Source organism: Macrotis lagotis, chromosome 6, assembly GCF_037893015.1.
Source record: "Macrotis lagotis isolate mMagLag1 chromosome 6, bilby.v1.9.chrom.fasta, whole genome shotgun sequence".
Taxonomy (NCBI): Eukaryota; Metazoa; Chordata; class Mammalia; order Peramelemorphia; family Peramelidae; genus Macrotis; species Macrotis lagotis.
This window is the reverse complement of record NC_133663.1, coordinates 228,496,997-228,519,891: the sequence shown is the minus strand read 5'-3', so window position 1 is coordinate 228,519,891 and position 22,895 is coordinate 228,496,997. Positions and strand designations below refer to the sequence as shown.

Genomic DNA, 22,895 nt, shown 5'->3' with positions numbered 1-22,895 from the left:
CTTGACTGCACCTATGTAATTAATATAAATTTTAATAAAAATTTGTATGTTAAATTGTTTAATGGCATGTGATTTGATGCTTCCATTTGCCTTTTGTAAAATAGTGTTAGTAGTTGAAGATAATTTTGTCATGCAGGCAATTTGACATAAAAATTTTAAAAATCATAAGCAATAAATTTTTATTGAATTTGATTAGCCTAAAGGAAGAGTAAGTAATATTCTTGTTTTCTACATTAGTGTAAAATATCTTTATTGCTTTGAAATGAGACAATAAAAATGAAGTCACATGGGATTTCTAAGTAGACATCATTAGACAGAATTAGTCTAAATGTTTTATTTATACATCTATATAGCCTAGCATATTGCATTGTAAATGAGATAATATTAAGCATATACTAGGTGCTTAATGAATGCTTGTTTCATTCTCACTTTCCAGGCATATAGTAAAGATTAGTTAAATGATTGCCAATGAATTGGGTTTATTAAAGTATATGACTTGCATTATCTTATGCCTCATTTAAGAATGTATAGGAGATAAGAATTACAATAGTGAAACCATAAAATTTGATGACATAGACTTTTTGGTTATTTATACCACATGAAAGCATTTTGGCTTTCCAAAGTAAATTTATTTCAAATCATTCCAAATTTAAAGTTAATCTAAAGGTGAAATATTTTCTTTGTTGTATCATTTCTTCCTCTACTTTGGGAACTTAATAAAAGCCTACCTAATGTTAAGTAATAGCTAATGTTTCTAAACTATACACAACTTTTAAAAAATTGACATTGTTTTGGGAAGAGTACAGGCTTAGAGGCAGAGTTGGGTAAAAAAAAGAAGTAAAACATGTCAGGTTAGACCTAGTTCAGCCAAACATTTCTCCTGAATAATAATTTAGATGCTTTCTGATATAGCAAAGAAAAGAATTGAGGTTGAACTGAGGATCTAAAGGAATTTTTTTTTTTTTAGATTTTTGCAAGGCAAATGGGGTTAAGTCTGAGGCCGGATTTGAATTCAGGTACTCCTGACTCCAGGGCCGGTGCTCTATCCACTGTGCCACCTAGCCACCCCAGATCTAAAGGAATTTTTGAAAGGAAATATAAAAAGCAGTTGTTTGAGGTACTCCTCAGATATATGTTTAAATATATGTTTTGTTGGAAGTTGATAAAGTTTTGAAATTAAGAGGATGTTTTGTTTAATAGGGACAGTAATATAGTTATGAGGAATCCTATGACATATTGAATTATTTCTTTGTACAAAGTATATTGTGCTAGTTGTGGCAGCTATGGAGTTTTGAAAATTGAAGTAAACAAATTTTGACTGTACTGACTAGTATTCTGTATTACCATAGGATCTAATCAGCCATCAGCTGAGCTCATAGCCTTACAGAAAGAATCAAAGAAGGCAGAAAATGCAAGAAAACTTCAACAAAAGGAATTTGAGGCTGAGAAACAAGCCCTAGAAAAACGACTCCAAACTGAGGTGACTCTTATTTTCATTTCTTTCATTATTTAAAGTGTAATGAATTTTTTTACATATGTTGTAGGCATGAAAAATGACTCTGTTGTAAAGAATGCTATTGTGTATTTTCTTTTTAGGTTTTTGCAAGGCAAATGGGGTTAAGTGGCTTGCCCAAGGCCACACAGCTAGGTAATTATTAAGTGTCTGAGACCAGATTTGAACCCAGGTACTCCTGACTCCAAGGCTGGTGCTTTATCCACTATGCCACCTAGCAGCCCCTATTGTGTATTTTTAAAAGAAAAAATAGGCAAAATATTCCATTCCTAGTTATTTTTAAATTTTTTTATTATTTATTTTTAAATATTTTTCTTAAATTTTGAGTCAAATTCTCTCCTCATATCTCTCCTGTCCACTGAAGAGGTAAGCATAATGATTTCAATTACACATATCAAATCATGGAAAATATTTCTGTATTAACTATTTCAAAAAAAGCACAAATAATATTTCAATTTGAACTCAGAGAGTTCATTCATCAATTCTCTGGGGATAGATAGCATTTTTTTCTTCATGAATCATTTATTTAATTAGTAAATGTTTTTCCCTCATCCCTTCTAGTATGTCATTTCTGTGTGAAATAGTACCTCATTTGTTTTAATTTACCTTTCTCTAAATCAGTAGGGACTTGGAGCTTTTTTTCATGACTATAGATAGCCTTGATTACTTCTGAAAACTACCTGTTTATATCCTTTGATCATTTATCATTTGGGGAATGGCTCTTTTTTTATGACTTTAAATTCATTCTCTATTCAGTATGTATTTGAAAAATGAAACCTTAATCAGAAAAACATGCTATAAAAACATGATGCCTTTTAGTATAATGTAGTTTCCCTGTTATCTCTTCTGTTTTTAGGTCTATTTCTGCTTTTGCTTTGTCTGAGATCATAGTTGCTCTTTTATTTTTTAAGGTAGCTGAATCAGTATTAGATTTTGCTTCAGTCCTTTATTTTAACTCTATGTATTTCTAAGTGTGTGTCATGTGAACAATATATTATTGGTGTCTGGTTTCTAATTCATTCTGCTATCTGTTTCTGTTTTATGGGTGAGTTCATCCCATTCACATTCAGGATTAAGATTACTTTCCTCTTTCCCATTTTTGTTTCTCCTCTCTCTCTCTCTCTCTCTCTCTCTCTCTCTCTCTCTCTCTCTCTCTCTCTCTCCTCCTGCCCTTCCTCAAAAGTCTATTTTGCTTCTAACCTCCCTTAATATGCCCTTTCTTTTATTATTCCTCTCCCTTCCTTCTCTTATCTCCCTACTTTCTTATTTCCATATGGGGTAAGCTATATTTCTTTGCACAGCTCAGTATATATAATCTTCCCTCTTTGAATCAGTTCTGATGAGTGAGGTTCAACATTGTCTATTACCATTTTTCCCTTCCATTGTGAAAGATCTTACGTGCATATCTCTTTCTTTTTTTTTAGGTTTTTTTTTTTTTTTTGCAAGGCAAACGGGGTTAAGTGGCTTGCCCAAGGCCACACAGCTAGGTAATTATTAAGTGTCTGAGACTGGATTTGAACCCAGGTACTCCTGACTCCATGGCTGGTGCTTTATCCACTATGCCATGCATATCTCTTTCTTTTTTTTTTTTTGTTTTTGTTTTTAGGTTTTTGCAAGGCAAATGGGGTCAAGTGGCTTGCCCAAGACCACACAGCTAGGTAATTATTGAGTGTCTGAGACTGGATTTGAACCCAGGTACGCCTGACTCCAAGGCCGGTGCTTTATCCACTGTGCCACCTAGCCGCCCCCATGCATATCTCTTTCACATGAGAAAATTTTCCCCATTTTACTTCTCTCCTCTTCTCCCAGTACATCCTTCTTCCTTACCTCTTTATTTTTTGGGAGATTTCTTCTTCCATTTGGCCATTTGGCCAATTCTGTTTTGTTTTGTTTTGTTTAGGTTTTTTTTTTGCAAGGTAAATGGGGTTAAGTGCCTTGCCCAAGGCCACACAGCCAGGTAATCGTTAAGTGTCTGGAGCTGGATTTGAACTCAGGTCCTCCTGACTCCAGGGCCAGTGCTCTATCCACTATGCCACCTAGCCACCCAGCCACCCCCAATTCTGTTCTTTTTAAGGAGTTTTTTTTCTTCAGTGAATGTTTGTACTTCTTTTATTTGGTCGGTTCTGTTTTTTTAAGGTGTTATTTCTTCAGCACTTCAGCTTTTTTTTAATATCCTTATTCAATCATGTCTAACTTTTCATGATCCCTTTTGGGGTTTTCTTGATAAAAATCCTGGAACAGTTTTCCATTTCTTTCTCTTAACTCATTTTACAATTGAGAAAACTGAAGCAAATAACCTTAAAATAACCCAGGATCACATAGTCTGAGGCCACATTTGAACTTGGGAAGATAAGTCTTCCTGACTTCAGATCTGGCATTGTATCTGGCACTATCTAGCTAGGCTTCTTTTACCATGCTGTTAATTCCCTTTTCATTATTTTTTTCATCACTCTCATTTCTTTTCCCAATTTTCCTTTACCATTCTCTTGTTGGGTTTAGGCACTATTAGAATTTTTTCTTTTTGGTATTTTAGTAACTGTTTTCCCATTGTTGTCGTCTTTGGACCTTATATCTTGGTCTACCCTAATATCCTAATAAATTTTTATGGTCAAATTCTTTGTCCTTTGCTCATTTTCCCAGCCTGTTTCTTGAGTTTGAAATTTATGTAAAAGTTGGACTCTGGTTACCTCAGGATGGGAAGGCATCGTGTCAAGATTCAGGCATATTTTGTGCTCCTGTTTCCATACTAGTTTTAAAGGTTTTCAGGTTTTCAGTGCTTCCAAGGTGGTGTAATCTGAGAAGAGGTGTGTTCAGTGCTTGTCTGGTCTGCACACTCTTCCTCTACAACTATAAAGTGCTAGCCCTGTCTTTACTTTAGAACTGCAACAAGTTGTTGTGATCCACAGTTCTCCTCTCTGCCCTGGAACTGTGATCTAGAACTATTTATGGGCAATAGAATTTCAAGTCAGTCCCAGCTATATCCTTTGTCTATAACTCTTTCTAACTAGTTCTTGACTTCCTCACCATCTCTGAGCTGAGGGCTTTTGGAGCTGCTCCTGCCATTCAGTGGCTATTATTGCTACCCTAGTGCCACAGACTTCTGCCAATCTCTTAAGTTTTCTTAGACCAGGAAAAAAATTCTCGTCCTTTTTATCACTCTGAGATTTGATTTGAGGCATTATTTTAAAGTTGTTTGGAAGGAAATGTTGGGAAAGTTGGGTGGCTGCTCCTAATCTGCCATCTTGGCTCCACCCCCTTATCCCTCATTTTTAGATATTATTTAGTTAATGTCTCTTGTACTCACCTAGCAGCAGTAAGCATAGTACTAGTAATAATAATAATAATAATAACTTAGTCAAAACTTAAAGGACAATACGTTTTAAAAATAAAACACTCAAAAATTTCCTGTTTGCTTCAGAGTGCTTTTAAATAAGGCTATATCTTTATTTTTTGCAAGTTTCCCCTGAAGAAATACAAACCTACCCCTGAAGAAGTACAAGCACTATACAGCCTAAATAGGGTAGGCACCTTTGGTGTAAGTGGCACAGTGGTAGAAATCATGTTTTGTTTTGTTTTTTCCCCAATAAAGTAGGTATTAACCCCAATATACAGTTCTCTAAGTGAAATAAACTTAACCTCCACATTTAAAGAAGAAAAATGAAGACATGCATGATAAAAATTTTTCTATTACATATCTTTATTTATTGCAGGTTGAACATTGTTTCCTCCTGAAGAACCAAATAATAGATTATGAAGCTACTACAAGGAGATTAAATTTGCAGATTGGAGACTTGAAACTGCAACTTAGGCAAACCCAAGCAGGTTGGAATAATTCTTCATATATTAATGCAGAAAGGTTCTTTGATTATTGAAATGCAATAAAATGCACTTAAATATTAGAGTGAGACAACTAAAATATATGCCCTTTTCATGAAAAATTGTCTATTTTGGGGAGATACTAGATAGTTCATGAAGTAAAGGTAGTTAACCTCAGGTGGTAGTTTGTCTTTTGGAAGCATTTTCCAGAGGCAGAATAATATTTTACTGATATTATATACTGATATATATATATATATATATATATATATGAGGCAGGATATTATATTATTATATATTAAGGGATTGGAATTTGATCATTTAGAGCTTTGAAATTTTACTAGTCAGGAAACTTATTTTTAAAGTCCATTTCTTTTTTACATACATAAATAGATGTTGTAATAGCAATAATAATATTTTTCATTTATATGTAGGGTATACATTTAACTAAAGAATGTGTGCACTTAGTTATCATTAGTTGTCTTGGTATTGCCCCATGGTAGTGTTAGACTCTTATATCTTTTGGTGCAATTGGTTTTTCATCTTTTATTTACTGTAGTAGTTCATTCTACTGTGGAATGAAGTGGCATAGAAGTGTATAGAATTTTAGATTTTATCAGAAAGAGCTGAGTTCACAATCTGACTCATTTTACCAGTTGTGTGAATGGGTAAGTCACTTGACCTCTCAGCTTCACTTTCTTCATCTATAAAATGAGAATAATAATAATAGAACCTACCTTACAATAATTGTTATAAATGTCAAATGAGATAATCAATACTTTGTAAAACTTACAGAGTCTAATGTTAATATTATTGTAGGTGGGCAGCTAAGTTGAGCAGGAGATAGATCCCTGTGCCTGAAGTCAACCTCAAGTTCAGCCTCAGACATTTTTTTAGCTGTTTCTACTTCAGTTTTTTCAATTGTAAAATAGGGATAATAATAGTACCTACTTTCTAGGATTATTGTTTGGATAAAATGAAATAATGTATATGGAATACCTTATATGATTTAGTATTATGCAAATATTCTCACCATCATCATCATTATTAGCAAAAACCTTTTTTCTCTAAGAAGAATGTTGTCATTTAATTAGAGATTGTATTTACCTTTTCCATGATGATGTGCAAGGATCACAGTAAAAATCTGTTCAGTAATGATATAGGAGTTTTGAGCCACACTGATTGCTATATATCCTTGATCACATCTCTCTGTTTTATAAATTAGTTGGAACTGTACTGCATTTTCCTCTTTGAAAGTTGTTCCTTCTCTTATATCTTTTAGTGTGTATCTTTCAAAAATGCTTTGAGTCTTGCCAGTTTACTTTGCTATTAACTAATTATGTTGTATAACAACTCCTGACCTCCTCAAGGAGCTTATATCTTCCTGGGGAAGTACAAGAAATTTAATATCAGATAAAATGGATGGGGGGGAGAGGACATTAACAACTAGAGGGTTGAGGAAAAGCTTTCAGTCAGCAAGGTTTTTTTAAGTACATACCATTGCCAATTACTGTGTTAGGGATAAAGGCAGAGTAAAGGGAAACTTAAATTGTATCCGGGGAAATATGAGGGAAAGAAATGAGGAAAACATGGAGTCCAGGTGTATAAATGCATGAAGTTAGATGGACTCTTAGATTCAAGGGAACAACTAATAGTTTGACTTATATAGAATATTATATAAATGTCAGGCCTAAGGCTATGCTACCAGAACCTAAACTCTGACAAGTTCTGCCAGACTAGAAAGTCTTCACATATTGACCAACTGAAAGACTGTCATCTAAGAACAAGCCTGGTAAAATTCAAAGAAGATCATTCTACATTGGCAGGGTCTGCAACATTTCTGCAAGATAGTGTACAAAATCATAAAGATGTTAATAGTAACAATTTGAAAAAAATCATGGGTCCTTGAAACATAAAAAATAATTATAGTTTCACTTATATTTGATTCATTTTTAATGCATAGTTACATAATGGAAGAAGTTAAGTTCTCTCTGAAAGACTGTGAATAAGACCCATGTACAAGTCTTATTTATGTTTTGAATTGGTTTTTCTATATTCTAAACTTTCTAAAATCTTCAAAATGTTAGTAAATTCTTAATTTTATTTAAATCAAAAAATCAAACCATATTGACATACCAAAATCACAGTCACCCCATAGTGCAAGGCAGTCAAATCCTCCTTTGGCTTGTATTTTCATCCTTTATTTCAGTACCTTTCCTTCACACATTTTTTTTTGTTTCTCCATCCCATGCAAGCCATGCCCAAACCTTCCATATATAATTCCTAATCTTTGACCTTGGCCACTAACCTGTCTATTCATGGAAGCTTTTTTATCTCATGGTTACCAGACCCATAATGAACTTGATTCAGTATCAGCTGAAAGCTATTTTGAATACAGCTATCTCTAACTTCATATTTAGTGGAAAGACTTGTGATGCCAAATTGACTTAGTGTAGTGGAATGTATGCTGAGGTTTAGAATCAGAGATCTAGCCTCAGCTCTACAAATTACTTTAGTTTCCTCATCTGTAAAATAAGTATTTTGCCTGCCTCCTAAATTAATATAAATTATGAATATCAAATGAGATTATAGCAATAAAAATTCTTAGTACTTTACAATTACATAGTATCTAACACTTTCATTTCAAAGGTTGCCTTTGACTTCTTGGAAAGAAAAGAAAATAGGTAAATTTCATGCTACTTAAGAGAAAAAGTGAGTTGGAATGGTTCATTAAAAGTTGCAGAGAGCAACTTTGAATCATTGAAACCCATCTGGTTCTGGGTGTTAAGGTTTTTGACCTGAGATTAAGATGACTGTTACATTGTTGTACTTGCATGTTTGTGCTTGGAAGTTGGGGAAGAAATCAAAACAGATTTACATGGTGTGCAGCTGCAGTTATTATTGTGGGACCTATTTAGGCCTGACTCACATTTAATATGAATTTAATGGTACTTGTTTCAATCCTAGGTGTTATCTGAACTTTAGCAAGAGAAATTCAGAATTTTGAAAATATGAATTTCCCTTTATGTGTGTGTGTATATATATGTGTGTATGTATAGTGTGTTCATATATGTTTATGTACATATATGTATGTATATATGTGAATATTTATTTTAATATAGGCTTAGAATTCCAGGATTTAAATTGTAACTGCTAATTGCTAACTGTAACAAGACAGACAGTGTACCTAATCTCTATGAGTCTCAGTGTCCTCATGTATAAAATGGGAATTTGTCTCAGGAGTTAAGAAGATCATGTGATATAAATGTAACAACAATAAAGCATATTTTAAATGTGAAATTTTTTTACATTTTCAGTTTTATCTTTTAATTTCATTTCTTCATATTTTAAAATGTAAATCCTAAAAAGTTTATTTTTCCTTTATTTTTCAGATGATTTTTCATTTTTCAAAATTAATTGACTGTCTTTTTTTTCATTCCTTAAATATCTAGCTTTAGAGAATGAGGTTTGCCTAAATCAAAAGCCATCATTGGTTGACCGATCAGTTATTGATTTCACAAGAGACAAGATTTTACCTCCTGACATTTATATAGATAATTTCTTGAAGAATCAGCCTTTTTCTGATGCTGTTGTTCAGTCAGAAGATCTTTTCATGAAGTATTGCCAGCACGCCAAAAGTGAGAATGCTTCCATAGATGCTGACCTTGAATTTGTAGCTAATACCAAAGCAAGGGTAAAAGAATTAGAGGAAGAGGCAGAGTACCTAGAAGAAGCCTACAGGAATTACCAGCACCAAGTTATTCAAGCTACAGTGAAAAGCCCTTCACCATCAGGGAGTCAACCTCCTCCACTTTTACCAGCAATTTTAAATAATAGCATTCATAAAAAAGTTATGTTTGCAGAGGAAAAATTTGTTTCTGAGCAGCCCCCATTCAGCAGTTTGAAAGATGAAAAGGGTGATGGGATGATTGATTACCAAACTCCACAGCAAAGGAGAACTCCTTCCCCCAGACAACTTTCTTCTACTCCACGTTCAAAAGCAAGGAGAAACCTTAATAACCAAATGAATTTTGGAGGTGAGCTGCTATTTTCATAAATATCTCACTTCATAGAGCTACTGAGAAAGTAGTTGTATATTTTGTTAGTTTTTTTGTTGTTACTGTTTTTTGCCTTTTTTTTTGCATTCTAGCTTTTATTGCAGTATCTGGCAAGTGGTAAGTATTTAATAAATGCTTGTTGATTTGACTATGCAAAATATAAACAAAACTTCTAAATGTTCATAATTTTATAGAAATATTTTTATGGGCTCAACTTCATTGCTCTTAAATAATTTGTTTATTTAGGAGGCATTTAATTCCTCAGAAAATGTCATAAATGCTGGGGGCAGCTAGGTTTTACAGTCAGGAGGACCTGAGTTCAAATCTAGTCTCAGACACTTATTAATTACCTGGCTGTGTGATCTTTGGCGAGTCACTTAATCCCATTGCCTTAAATTTTTTTTTTTAATGTCATAAATGCTTAATCATACTACATTGGAGAAATCATAGCATGATGACTTATTTTCTGTCTCTTTTACTACAAAATAATCTTGGTCGTGAATGTTACAAATGTATCTGGGAAAAGGAGTATTATTTCTAGAGATGATAACAGTTAAAGAAGTTTTGGAACCAAGTGGAAGAAAAAGAAACTTAAAGCTGAAGTGTTAAGAGCCAATTGTGTAATGAAAGAATGTCCATCAATAGAAAATAGGGTTGGTTTGTTTTTTAATAGTTTCCTCAACTCTCAAAGGAGGATGTTAGATTTGCTGGCCTCTGAGATTCCTTCCAGCTCTAGTTTTAGTTCATCCTTAGTATTATCCTATATACCTTATAGGGTTGTTGGAAGGAAAGTAATTTATAAATGTGAGGGAATTGGTAGCTTTTGTTCCTTGGATAATAAAAACTGGTTATATTTGTTCTAATATATTTTTATAGCAATTCAGAAAACAGTCTTAATGTCTTCACTAAGAAATTTATAATATATAATGAAATACAAGATTATACCTTTCAGGTAATGGGTCATTTGTTGTGTCTCCCTGTAACCTTGCTGACATAATTCCATCGCCAATTCCAAAGACAACCCAACTTTCATCTGCTATATCTGCTCCCAGTATCTCAGTTGCTTGCTTATCAAGTAATCATGAACAGAAGTCAAGGTAAAGATCATACTTAATGTTTGTTTGAAGTACATAATTTCACTTTATTTCTGAGTGTTATACATAGTTTAGATATATTATTAAAGGTTGTATATGAGTATATAATTTATATTGTCCAAAATGAGTTCCTCAAATTAAACTTTTTGTTTCAAATGAATGTTTCTTAACTGTTTGGTGAGGAAGGGAGGTTAAATTATCTGCTTTGTATCATTCAGTGTACTAGTGCTAGGAATAAAAAGACACAAAAAAAGAATCAATCTAATATATACACATATCTCTAAACAAAATGTAGGAAGAAGGACTGAGCACATTCCTTCTCCTAATGAAAACTAATCCGGTTAATGGCTTTGGTCTTTCTATTATTGACATGAAGGATGCTGCTTTTTCAGCAAATAGTCATTTGATAAAGTTACTAAGTATCTAAGAACAAAGTACTGAAATAAGCATTGTAAATTAAAAAAAATATACTGTATTGTTGCTGCCTTCAAGAAATTTATAATCTGTAGAAGAATAAAACATGTACCTAAATAATTGTAATTAGAAGTAATAGGTACCCCACTGTGAAGGTTTTAAATGATGGGATCTGATGGAAACTTTCAGGAGATTGTTTAGTCATAACCAAGCTTATTGACAAGACCTGTTGATATCATTTTGCAGCATCTCTTGAGTACATCCCTTTGTCCTTTGACACTGCTATCATTCTCAGTCAGTGCAGGCCCTCATCCTTACACCTGGATAATTGTAATAATGTGTCTGGTAGGTCTGCCTGCTTCAAATCTTTACCTCCCTCCAGTCACTAGAATGATTTTCCTAAAATGCAAATCTGATCATGTTTACTCAAGGAGTAAATAGAAAATACTCTTTGGCATTCAAAACCCTTCATAACCTAACTTCCTCCTAATTTTTCCATTCTTTTTAATATCTTACTCTCCCACATGTACTCTTCAATCTAGTGTTACTGGTTTCCTGGGTGATCATCTCAGCTATGGACTTAATCTCTGGTTGTTCCTTTGGCTTGGAATACTCTCCCTTTTCTGCTCCAACTGCTAGCATTCCTTGCTTCCTTTAAGTTGCAACTAAAATCCACTTCCTACAGGAAGCCCTCCCCAGTATCACTTAATTCTAGTGTTAATATACCTCTGTTAATTATTTCTTGTTTATCTTGTATAGTGCTTGCTTTGTATACATTTGTTTGCTTGTTGTTTTTTCCATTAGATTGTGAGCACAGTTCCAGAATATCATTGAATTGCATTGAATTGATATGGGGGGTGAACTGAGAAGAGGCAGACTAGGAAAAAAAGAAGGTTTCTGAAAATGAAATATTTTAGTGATATTAACAGTTGAAGAATCAAGAAAGGCTTGTCACAGGAGGTTGCATTTAAGGAATTAAAGGAAGAGATGAGAAGAAAGAACATTCTGGGCATAATAGGCATCCTATGAAAGGAATATAAAGAAGATAAAAAATAATGTACAAGGAAGAGTGAGTAGATGATTTGACTGGAATGTAGTGTCTATAGAGGAGAATAATATTGGAACCATTGTGGGAAAAGATAGGTTTTCTGAGTCATATTGCAATGTCAAGTATAGTAGTTTCCATTTTATTCTGCAGGTAAAAGTCACTGAAACTAATTTTTTAAAAATTCTTGAGCAGTGGAATGACAATCAGATCTCTCTCTATACCTCAGTTTTTTAATCCTTCCAATGGGGATAATATTTATACTACCTATCCCCTGAAGGTTGTTGTAAAGAATATTTTATAAACCTTTAAATGCTTTATGAAGATGAGTTCCTATTTGTGTCCTGATCAGTTTAATATAGTATAACTGTTAAGTTTTTTCCATGCATTTCTTACTTAAGAGGAGATTTTTCGGTGGCAACTAGCTTAATTTATTTTGCAAATGGAATATTTAGTCAGCATTATAAGATTATTAATTTATTTTAAAATTTTCAGTGAACCTCTCTTTTTCTGTTTTGATAATACTATTGCTAATCTAGTCTCTTTCTCTTTCCCAAGTTCCACAGTAAAAAAAAAACAAAACCAAAAAACAGAATCTTGTACCAAATATGTATGGTCAAGCAAAATATATCCATACTTTGGTTATAATTTACAAATGTTTCATTCTACACTTTCAGACTATTTTCTGTCTGAAGGTAGGTAGGATACTTTATGATTGAGCTTGGGGAGGGGTTCCTGGTTTTCATTGGCATGATTATATTTGTTAAGTCTTTCAAAGTTACTTTTTTTTTTATAGTGTTAATATTGTATAAATTGTTCTCCTGGTTCTTGCTTTATTCTTTATCAGTTCAGGTTTTCCTGGAACTCTCCCTTTAATTATTTCTCATGGTACAATATTTTATTATTATTGGTATTGCTGTGTAAGGTGGTATACATTTTAATGTTTTTTGAGTAGAGTTGGAAATTGTATTCCAGAAAGGATGGACCATTTCACAACTCTGCTACTATTAATAATAATTAGTAGGCTTGCCTTTCTACAAGTAACATTTTCCTTTTTTCTCATCTTTGTAAGATCTGATGAGTATAAAATGGAACCATTTTTAATATAATTGTTGATAGCTTGAATTTCTTCTTTTAAGAATCTGTTTTCATATCCTTTGACCAATTATCTGTCAAAGGGGAAATAATTCTCATTCTGAACTTTTTAATCATTTATATGTCTTGGATATTAGAACTGTATCAGGAAAAACTCGATACAAAAAGCTTTTACCTGGTTAACTCTTTCCCTTCTAAATTTAGTTAAATTGATTTTAGTTATACTAAAATGTTGCATTATTTTTTCTTCTGTGATCCCCTCTATCCCTCAAGACAGTAATGAATTCTTCACCAATTGTGAAAGATAACCTTCCTTTCTTTCTCCTCTTAACTTGTTATGATATTACCTTTCATATCTAGGTTTTGTATGCATTTGAAGTGTGGGGTGGTATATGATATGATACGGTGGTTAATTCTAAACCTAATTTCTGTAAAACTTGGTACCAACCCTGCCTTTTTTTTCCATAAATATAAATACAATCAAGTTATAGCATATATATTCTTTTTAATATATTGCTGTGACCTCTATGCTAATATTTTTCAGTTCTTTATTATATATTTTTACATAAAATGTCGACATTATTAGGAATATTGTTTATAGTTTTCATTCCCTCCTTTGTCTATCTCTGGTTTAGGTTTCAAGAACATAATTGGATCATAAAAGGAATTTTACCACTTCCCTTATTTACCTCTATTGAAAAACAACATAATATTAGAATTACTTATTCTTTGGATGCTTGATAGAATTCACTTAAAAATCTATCTGTTCCTTAGGTTTTTTCCCTTGAGTTCATTTATACTTGTTCAATTTCTTTTTCTGAAATTGAGCTACTTTAATTCTCTATTATTCTGTTCATTTGAGTACTTTATACTTTTAATAATATTCATCCCTTTTTGTTTCAGTTTTCTTGGAATATTGTTGGGCAAAGTAGTTTCTAATAATTTACTTTTCATTTGTTGTGAATTCTCTGTCATTTTGATTCTTGGCTTTTTTTTTTAATCTTCAAAAATTAGATTGATTAATGATTTGTCTTTTATCAGTTTTTATTAGTTGAGGTCCTCAGTCTATCCCTTTCAGACCCAGATGAATCTAACAGAACACTAAACAAGAAAAAAGTTTTAAGAACCTGAGTAGAATTTAAGAAAGTTATTTAGGGGCGGCTAGGTGGCACAGTGGATAAAGCACCAGCCTTGGAGTCAGGAGTACCTGGGTTCAAATCCGGTCTCAGACACTTAACAGTTACCTAGCTGTGTGGCCTTGGGCAAGCCACTTAACCCCATTTGCCTGGCAAAAACCTTAAAAAAAAAAAAGAAAGTTATTTAGTTTTGATAGCTCTATGATGTAACTGCTGAATGAGAATAGAAAGGAGCTTACAAATGACTCAGATGGCACATATAAAAATTGATCCTATGCCTTATAAACAAATGTAGAAAAGCAGAGATATTAAATATAAATTTTACCAACCAATTATAATCAGAAAAGCACTTTTGAAGAAATTATTCAAGCATCATTATAAGATGTTTGAATTCCTTAGGAGCAGGCAGCTTAAAAGAACTAGAAAATACTCCACCCCTTCAGATACTCCACATTTGAAATTCTGAAAATGAAAGATAAGATTGGCCAAGTTGATTTTTGAAAACCATTTAATTGGGTTTGTTTTGTTTGTTTAAAGATGTCATCTAAAAATTTCCTATTCACATTCTTTGACCATTAATCATTTGAGGGATGACTCATATTATTACCCTGATCAGTCAGCAACCATAAACAATTCTGGCAAGCCATCAGGAAAAAGTTTATGATTTTCTGAAAGCCTAGTGAATGGTTAGAATTTTTTAGTCATAAAATATTTTTAAATTAAGGCATATATACATATAAATATGTGTGTGTACATGTGTATATGTATATTTATATACATATATATTTATACATTGTACTATTGCACACTTAATAGACCTATAGTATAGTTTAAGCATTACTTTTTACATTCAGTGGGAAACCAAAAAAATTATGTGGATTGCTTTACTGCCATATTCTAGAACTGAACTTACAATATCTTTGAGCTATGCCTGTATATGTAAAAATGGACATGCCCACAATTTAGCAACTGATTAGAAGGAATAGAGTATTTTTGCAAGTGGAATGTTTTCAGAAGAATGATAAGGCAGGTATATAGGACCATCTTCTTCCTCCCTACCAAAGCTCTGTAATCTGATTAAAGGATTTAACCATAGAATCCTGGATTTAGAACTACTAGTAGACTTAGCTTAGTGTCCTTAGTTGCCATCTCTTTCTTCAGACTGTATGACCACTAGGCTAGTCTCAAACTCCTTAAGTATTTTTTTCCTTTAAGATGTGATTCTACTTTTTAAAACCATAGTATGTGAGCTTTTTAATCATAATAATAAGAAAATTCAATAGTTGTAGAAAAGTATTTGAAGGGTTGTCCTGACTAAAATAAGATGAATTTGGTAAGAATATTATTATTATTATTATTATTATTATTATTATTACTTACTTTGTTGATGTGCTCTTGGTAGTTGAGACTGTGGGGTAGCTCATGTTTTATTTTATGGTATTTAAGGGGCAGCAAGAAACTGAAAAATTGAAAATAAGTATGAAAAAATGATATGGTGGTGGTAGGGTGGGGGGAATCTGAAGAGTGAAACATGTAAATGAAACATGAAAGATGTAATCCCATGCATGATTCTAAATTTAACACATGTAGATCTTGGTTTGGATTTTAACTCTACCATTAAATACTTGGTCTCGGTTTCCTCATATTTTAAAATGAGCATGTTGGATTAGATATATGAGATCCCTTCTATCTTTGTAATTTTTAATTGTTTAGATTTAAGTTTCATTCCTCTGAAAAACTTGTGAATTTTTTGCTTTCATTGTTTTGAAACCTGAAATATGTAATTCTCACTTTATGGTTTATTTGTGCTTATTAATATAGTCCATTTGAATATAGGGCTTGTTTTTGATATTCATTGAATGACCTCATAAAAAAATTATCTAGGTAAAGGCATTTCTGGATATTTGTACTTTGTACCTTAGGCTCCCTTAGCAAACAAGACAGATTCTTTTTAAAAGTAAGAGTTAAATTTATTTTGAAACATTAAAAAAAATCTGTTAATAGCGTTAACTCCTATATAGTTCATTCATATGTGTGTGTGTATGTATATGTGTATATATATATATGTGTATATATATATATATATATATATATATATATATATATACACATATATATGTTGTGTAGTAATGAATTTAGGAAGATCAGGCCTTATGATTTTTGTACCATTAACCTGTAGTTCTGCAATGATAATAAGTTACAAGGTGTGACTATTGAAAAGTTAAATGTAAATTTTTTTCTTTAAAACTCATGAAAGTGTTTCTGTAGCTATATTTATTGTCCTTAAAAGTAAATAATTTTTTAAAAATATAGCATATAAAATAAAGAATAAGAATAGCATACAGGTAGCTTTATAAGCTCCCAAGTATGTCTTACTATCTATCCTCAGGGGATCTATCAGATTGGTCCTGGGGTAACAGTTTTTTAAAATGTATCTGAAAAAATTCTTTTAGATACCACATAGAGATGACAGTCTTTTATTAAGATAAAGCATCTTTATTCAATTATGCTTATCTTTTTTTCTTCTAGTAATTTTGAGCAGCATACTGATCAAGATATAAGTGAATTTTCAAATGCAGAGAAACCAGACATTGAAGATGTTCAAAATGAATTTTTAGGATGTAAGTTCTAATACCTGCTTTAATAACTTGATATGTAGATAATTTTAGTGAACTATACCAACTATAAGTAAATATAAATATGGAAATGTTTATGATGCAATATAGACTTATATTATTCATACATTCTTCACAGATTTTTATAAGGCTTTTTAGATCTTTTTTTTAAAGGGCAATAGAGTTTTGCAGTTGGAAGTTTGTAGCTCTTATGCCCTATGCCACTAACTGGCTTATATTACCTTGGGCACAGTAATATGGGGGAGCTAGATGATCCTTTTGTTCCTTTCATTCTAACATTCTATTAGCCAATCAGTCAATAAACCTTTAATAAGGTTAATAAGTGCTGGGGAATATAAAAAAGAGGCAAAAAAGCCCTTCTGAATCTCATAATCTAGTGGGAGAGAGATAATATATACAAGCAAGCCTTCTACAGAGAAATAGGAAATAAGAGGGAAGACTCTAGAATTAAAGAGGGGTTGGGAAATATGGGATAAGTCTGAAAGATGTATTCATGAAAAAGTAATTAGTCAAAAAAGTAATTAGTCATTTAGTTTTCCCTTTAGAGTCAATCATTTATAAGAAAATATCAAAAGAATATATACCTGAATAAAAGTGGAATTACTTCAGTACCAATTGCATCAAAAATAAAGGGTGTTTTTTTTTCCCCTTTTATAAACTGGGAAATTTATTATTTTTCTTTTGATTATACTGAGCTTAATTTTCACTAGTTAAAATTCCACTTTAGTGAAAATAGCACTGATCCTTGGCTCAACTATTAATTGGGCGTGTGACCATGGGTCTTTATTTTGATCTCTAATGTTTCCCAAATTCTAATGTGATGTTAAGTTATAATAAGGGAATTTTTATTGAGCTATAGAAAATATCAGAAACTGGTTAAATAAGGGGTTAATGATGAACATTCATATTATTTTCTAGAATCTTTTAAAACTTGCTGGTATAAAAAAACCCTATAATTTGTGGTTTTGTTCAGAAACATTCTGGGTCATGTGTTTTGTCAGCAGCCTGAAAAATCTTGTTTTCCACATAGAAATTATTTGGTTTATAGCTTATTGCATTTCTTAAATATTTGCAAAATAAATCTTATTCTTTCAAGCATTTAACTCCAGACTTTTACAAACATGTAGTCAAGGTTTTTCCAAATCTGTCAAATAATCCTCTGTTGGTAACACTGTATATAAGAATATAGTCTTAATATTTTCTATCTAATGTTTGATAGGGACCTACTTTATTATTTAGCTGCCTGAAATTAAAGATCAGCTATTTCCACATTGCAACTGTTCTTTTGCCCTTCTGTTATAATTAGGGAATAATGGATCCATTGTCCAAACCTCTTTTAGATGGTGGGAACATTCCAAAGCAACTTGAAATAGATGTATTAAATCCAGTTGGAGATATGGTTCCCACTAACAATGGTGTATACACTGTGCCAACAATAACTACTCTGCATCAGGACCCAAGTAAGTTTTTTTTAATTAATAGAATATTGAATTATTGAAAGAAAAAGCTGCTTGAATAAGTAACTTTTGAGATAGTTACTGAGAAAATATTTGGGTTGAATAAATTTAGTATATCAACTATCATTTTTAGATTAAAATTTAAGAAAACTTTAAAAGAGAGACTTTTAAAATTTAGATAACTGAGGCTTTCACATTCTGATATCTTGAACAATATATAAAACTTTATCCATTTCTGCCTCCCTTGGCCCTTGAAGTTCCTTCCCCATCCACCTCTTGTCCTCGGTAGAGTTGAACTTTGAGTCAGAGCTAGTAACCTTTTTTTTTCTTTTTCTAAAAATAGTTAAGCCCCAAAATAGGCTACAATAATACAACACTTTCTGTCCAGTTACCTACTGTCTCAATCATCTAAATATAAAAACAGGTTACTTAAATCACTCTTAATTTAAATGACACTGTTTGTGATTTTAAACAATTATTAAAGGAAAATATGTTTAGATGTACAAATATAGATAGTTCTGCTTCTGATGGAGTTGTACTTTTTTTATAATAAAGAGATCTAACTAAGAAGTAAAATAATTTCAGGAAGTATTTTATCAGACTTCTGCTATGTGCAAGATAGTTTAACAGCTGGGGATATGCTAACAAAATGGAAAACAGTCCATGCCCTCAAAGGTAGTCTTTTCTATCTGTAGGTAGTGGGCACTTGAATTAAAGCCTTAACAGAAACTAAGATTTCTAAGAGGCAGAGTTGAAAAGGTGAAGGTAGGGAGGTGGGAAATGGGGTAAGGCACAAATAGGAGATGGAATGCTGTGTTTAGCAAATAGGCGAATGTATAAGGGGGAATGATGTGAACTAATAGCCAGACTTTGAAGGGTTTCAAAGCCAAACTAAGGAGGTTCTATTTTTTACTAGTCAAGAGGGGAGCCATCGAAGATTCTTAAGTTGGGGAGTATCAGATCTGGGCTTTAGGAAGATAATTTTGGCAGCTGTATGAAGATGGACTATGAAGTTTAGAGACTAGAAGGAGATCTATTATGAAACTATTGTAATAGCCAACATGAGAGGTAATGAAACCCTGAAGTTGTGTGGTAACTGAATTAAAAGGGTAAATACGAGAGATTTTGTCAAGGTAAAATTGCAAGAACATGGTGAATAACTGGATATGCAAGGATGGGTAGCGATTAGGGAAAGTGAAGAATTTGAAGCTGTGAACCTGGTGACTTAAAGGAAGGGAAATTTGGAGGAGGAATAAGAGTTAATGAGAGCTTTGTTATTGACACATTTAATTTGAGATGTCTATGGGACATTTATCTGGAGATGAAGTTGGTATTGTGGGATTGAAGCTCAGAAACAATTAGGGTAATAAGTGAAAATAATAAACTCTGAATTTATTTTCTTTGCTTAAAGTAACACCAGTCCTTGAGTTTCGGTTCTAACTCCTTTGCAATGGATAACCCAAAGGAGTATTAATTTGTAAGTCGGAGGAAAGGGATCAAAATACTGCCTAGGAAATTGGAAACTTCCCAGGTATTTGCGTTTTACTTCCTGGTAAAGTTGAATAAGGATAAAGCTGTATTTTTTTCTGTTGATGAAATTTGACAAATCAGCTCTCCTATACTTTGGAAGATAGAATAAACGACTTGTCTTTCCCACTTCTACTTTCATCCTTAGTGGCCACTGGCCCTGATGGCCCCTGTGACTTTATTAGTTGACTCAACTTATCAAATGGAAAGAATATTAGAACTGCTAAGATTTTTTTAATTTTAATTATCTTAGAGTAATGGGAGCAAAAGATTATAGGGCATTAGTGTGAATTAGTAACTAATTCAGGGAGGTAGTATGATATCATGGAAAGTCAGAACTTAGAGTAAATGACTTGATCTCTCAGGGTCTCTTTCCTAAGATGAGTTGACTTGATGGCCTCTAATCTAAAAAACCTTTCCATACTTGTGTGGGTGTTTGATTCATTATTCTCTTCTAGTAACACTAGATCTAGAAGAAGAGAAGATAGAAGAAGAAAAATGGGAAGAGAAACGGAGAGAAAGAGAGGAAAAGAAGCAGAAAGAAAGACTGGAAACTTTTGAAAGGGAACAAAAAGAACTACAAAAACTGGATCAAGAAATGGTGATAAGCACTACTTAGTACTCAATGCTTCTAATGCTTAATATTTTTTTTTATTTGGCACATGTCTTTTTAAACTTTCATTTATCCTATTTTTTAATATCCTTTATTCTTCATTCTCATTCATTTTATATATATATGTATATACATATATATGTATATGTATATATACATATATATATGCATATATATACATATACATATATATATATATATATATATATATATATATATTTAGTCAGTTGCCAGTTTTTATCTTTTTTTCTCTCAACATCTTCTATATACTCATCATACAATTACCACTCTAGGCACCCACTTTCTTGTTCAAACTATTTTAAAAAGAACCTCTCATTTTGTCTCCCATTTTGTGATTCTTCCTACTCTATATTCCACATTATTCCATATAGCTAATGTAATATCCTGTAAGTTGAAGTCTGACCTTGTCTGTTCCTTCCTACTCTGTAAATTCATTATTTTCCTGGTTATTTCTAGGTTCAAATATAAACTTCTGTGATTGGCATATACTCCTCACTACCTGACCCAGTCTACCTGCAGTCTAATGAAATGCCCATTTTTTTTATCTCTTGCATCTGACACTCCCAACTCCTGTTTCTGTGACTTTGTACTAATTGTTTGTACTAATTGCAACTAGAATCCCTAATTCTTTCGAAGATTCCTTTATGAGGTCTTTCTTAGTATTTCCCAAATCCTAGTGCCTTCCTCTTTCAATTTACTGTGTTTCTGTTTCATATGCATTTTTATATATGCAATACATGTTATCTCTCTAGTTAAAACCTAAGCACCTTAAGGGCAAGTGTGTTTGCCTTGAACATCATAAATGCTTAAGCAGTGCTTATTATTTGTGAAAAGAAATTCTCATTAATTTTATTTTCTAGAGATTACTTGAAGAATCATTAAAAAGTGAAGTAGAAAAAGATAATAAAGAGTTAGAAATTGACAAAGAAATTGTCAACTCTCTAGAGAAGTATATGAAAATCATTCAACAGAGTAAAGAGCAGGAATCAGAAAATAAGGTGAGAAGAATTTTTAAAGAACTGTAAGAAGGTGGATGGCAAATAAATTAATAGAATGTGTAAATCTGTAATACTGTGAATAGTAAATTATTATAGCCTCTTTAATAAAAACCAGTCATAGGGACAGCATTATTGTATTAAGTTCATAACAGATTAAGTATGATTACTTCATATATAAAACTTTTTTTCTAGGAACTTCTGTGGTTTTTATTTCAATTTTACATCATGACAATCAGATAACCCAATTAAATAGAAATTAATGTTTTTGAGTTTAAAGAGGGAAAAGTATTGTTCCCCACCTTCCCCTATACAACCTTTGTATTTGGGGACAAACAAAAATTTAAAATATATTTTAGACAAGTAGCCAAATCTAGTAGAGTTGTTATAATAATCTAATACTTTGTAGATCGTCATTTAAGTACTTGAGATTGCAAACTAGATTATTTTTGTGATTAGCTTCTAAATACCTTAATTTATTTGCCTAAATTTGTTTTAGCTGTAATTATAAATTTCAAGATTTATGTAGCATACTAAATATACAAAATACTTTACATTTCTCTTCCTCTACTCTTCAGAGCTCAAAAAAGGAAGTTGTGGAAGGAGCATCAATAGAAGAAACACTATTGTCTAATGATAAAGCTGACAGGTATGATATTCCAAGCAATACTGATGTTAGTTTGGCTAAATTTAAGGTTTTTTTAAGAGGCTTCTCTTGACTGTTAGAATAATGTTTGAGCTCTTTATAAGATCACCAAATTAATTGTTTTGATGTCAGATATGTGAAGCTTGAGTGAACATGAGCTAGAGATAATAAACTGTAAAGAAGGTTAGGCCAGTGTCATAGTATAAAAATCATTTCATATGCCTCTGCCTCGAAAAAAACCCCAAACCTGACCATTTAATTTCAAAATGCTTTCTAAGAAATAATTTTTCTAATTATTCTTTCATCTCTTTTCCTTATTTAGTTTGTCAGTTTTTGAAGAACCAGATGACTTCTGGTGAAAGGTTTGCTTCCCGGTTCATACTCATAACAATATTATGTATCAAGTTTAGGTCCGGGTTTTCACTGTTGTAAGCCAGAATATTTAATAAAGATTTCACATATAGAAAGTCTATATGGGGTTGCATATTTCTTTTTGATATCTATATTTTTAAATAGGATGTGTACAAGAACTTAACAAGAAATATTTCTTAAAGTTTCTATTTATATACAGGACTAATGTTAGTTACAAGACTTAAGCCCATAGAATAAGCTAATCTGAGCTTTCAAGACCCATAGCCTTAGCAAACAAATTACTTTTTTTTTAAAAGTACCATATGTTCCCTATTCCTCTAACTTTATAGTTATATATCTTTTCAAGGAACTTATACAACTTGGAACTCTGTTTTTAATGGTTAGTAAATGATGTTAGTTCTTCCAGAGAAGCTAAAAGTTGTAGATAAATCAGCTTTCCATTATAACTATACAAGAT

The 22,895-nt window shown here is 32.1% G+C and overlaps 1 protein-coding gene across 7 annotated transcripts in view; it reads left to right on the top strand.

Annotated features, from left to right (window-relative positions):
• The window catches only part of OFD1 (OFD1 centriole and centriolar satellite protein), a 52,793-nt gene extending 30,255 nt beyond the window's left edge, over positions 1-22,538 (top strand). For 2 of the 7 annotated variants that reach the window (XM_074192425.1, XM_074192426.1), the window contains exons 12-20: positions 1,350-1,480; positions 5,224-5,335; positions 8,782-9,366; positions 10,340-10,484; positions 16,701-16,792; positions 18,148-18,267; positions 20,250-20,392; positions 21,286-21,423; positions 21,999-22,371. In XM_074192425.1, the coding sequence (XP_074048526.1) occupies positions 1,350-1,480; positions 5,224-5,335; positions 8,782-9,366; positions 10,340-10,484; positions 16,701-16,792; positions 18,148-18,267; positions 20,250-20,392; positions 21,286-21,423; positions 21,999-22,139 (1,607 nt within the window). In that variant the 3' untranslated portion in view covers positions 22,140-22,371. The other 5 variants (XM_074192423.1, XM_074192427.1, XM_074192424.1 and 2 more) reach the window with 4 other exon arrangements.
• The last annotated feature ends 357 nt before the right edge of the window (positions 22,539-22,895 follow it).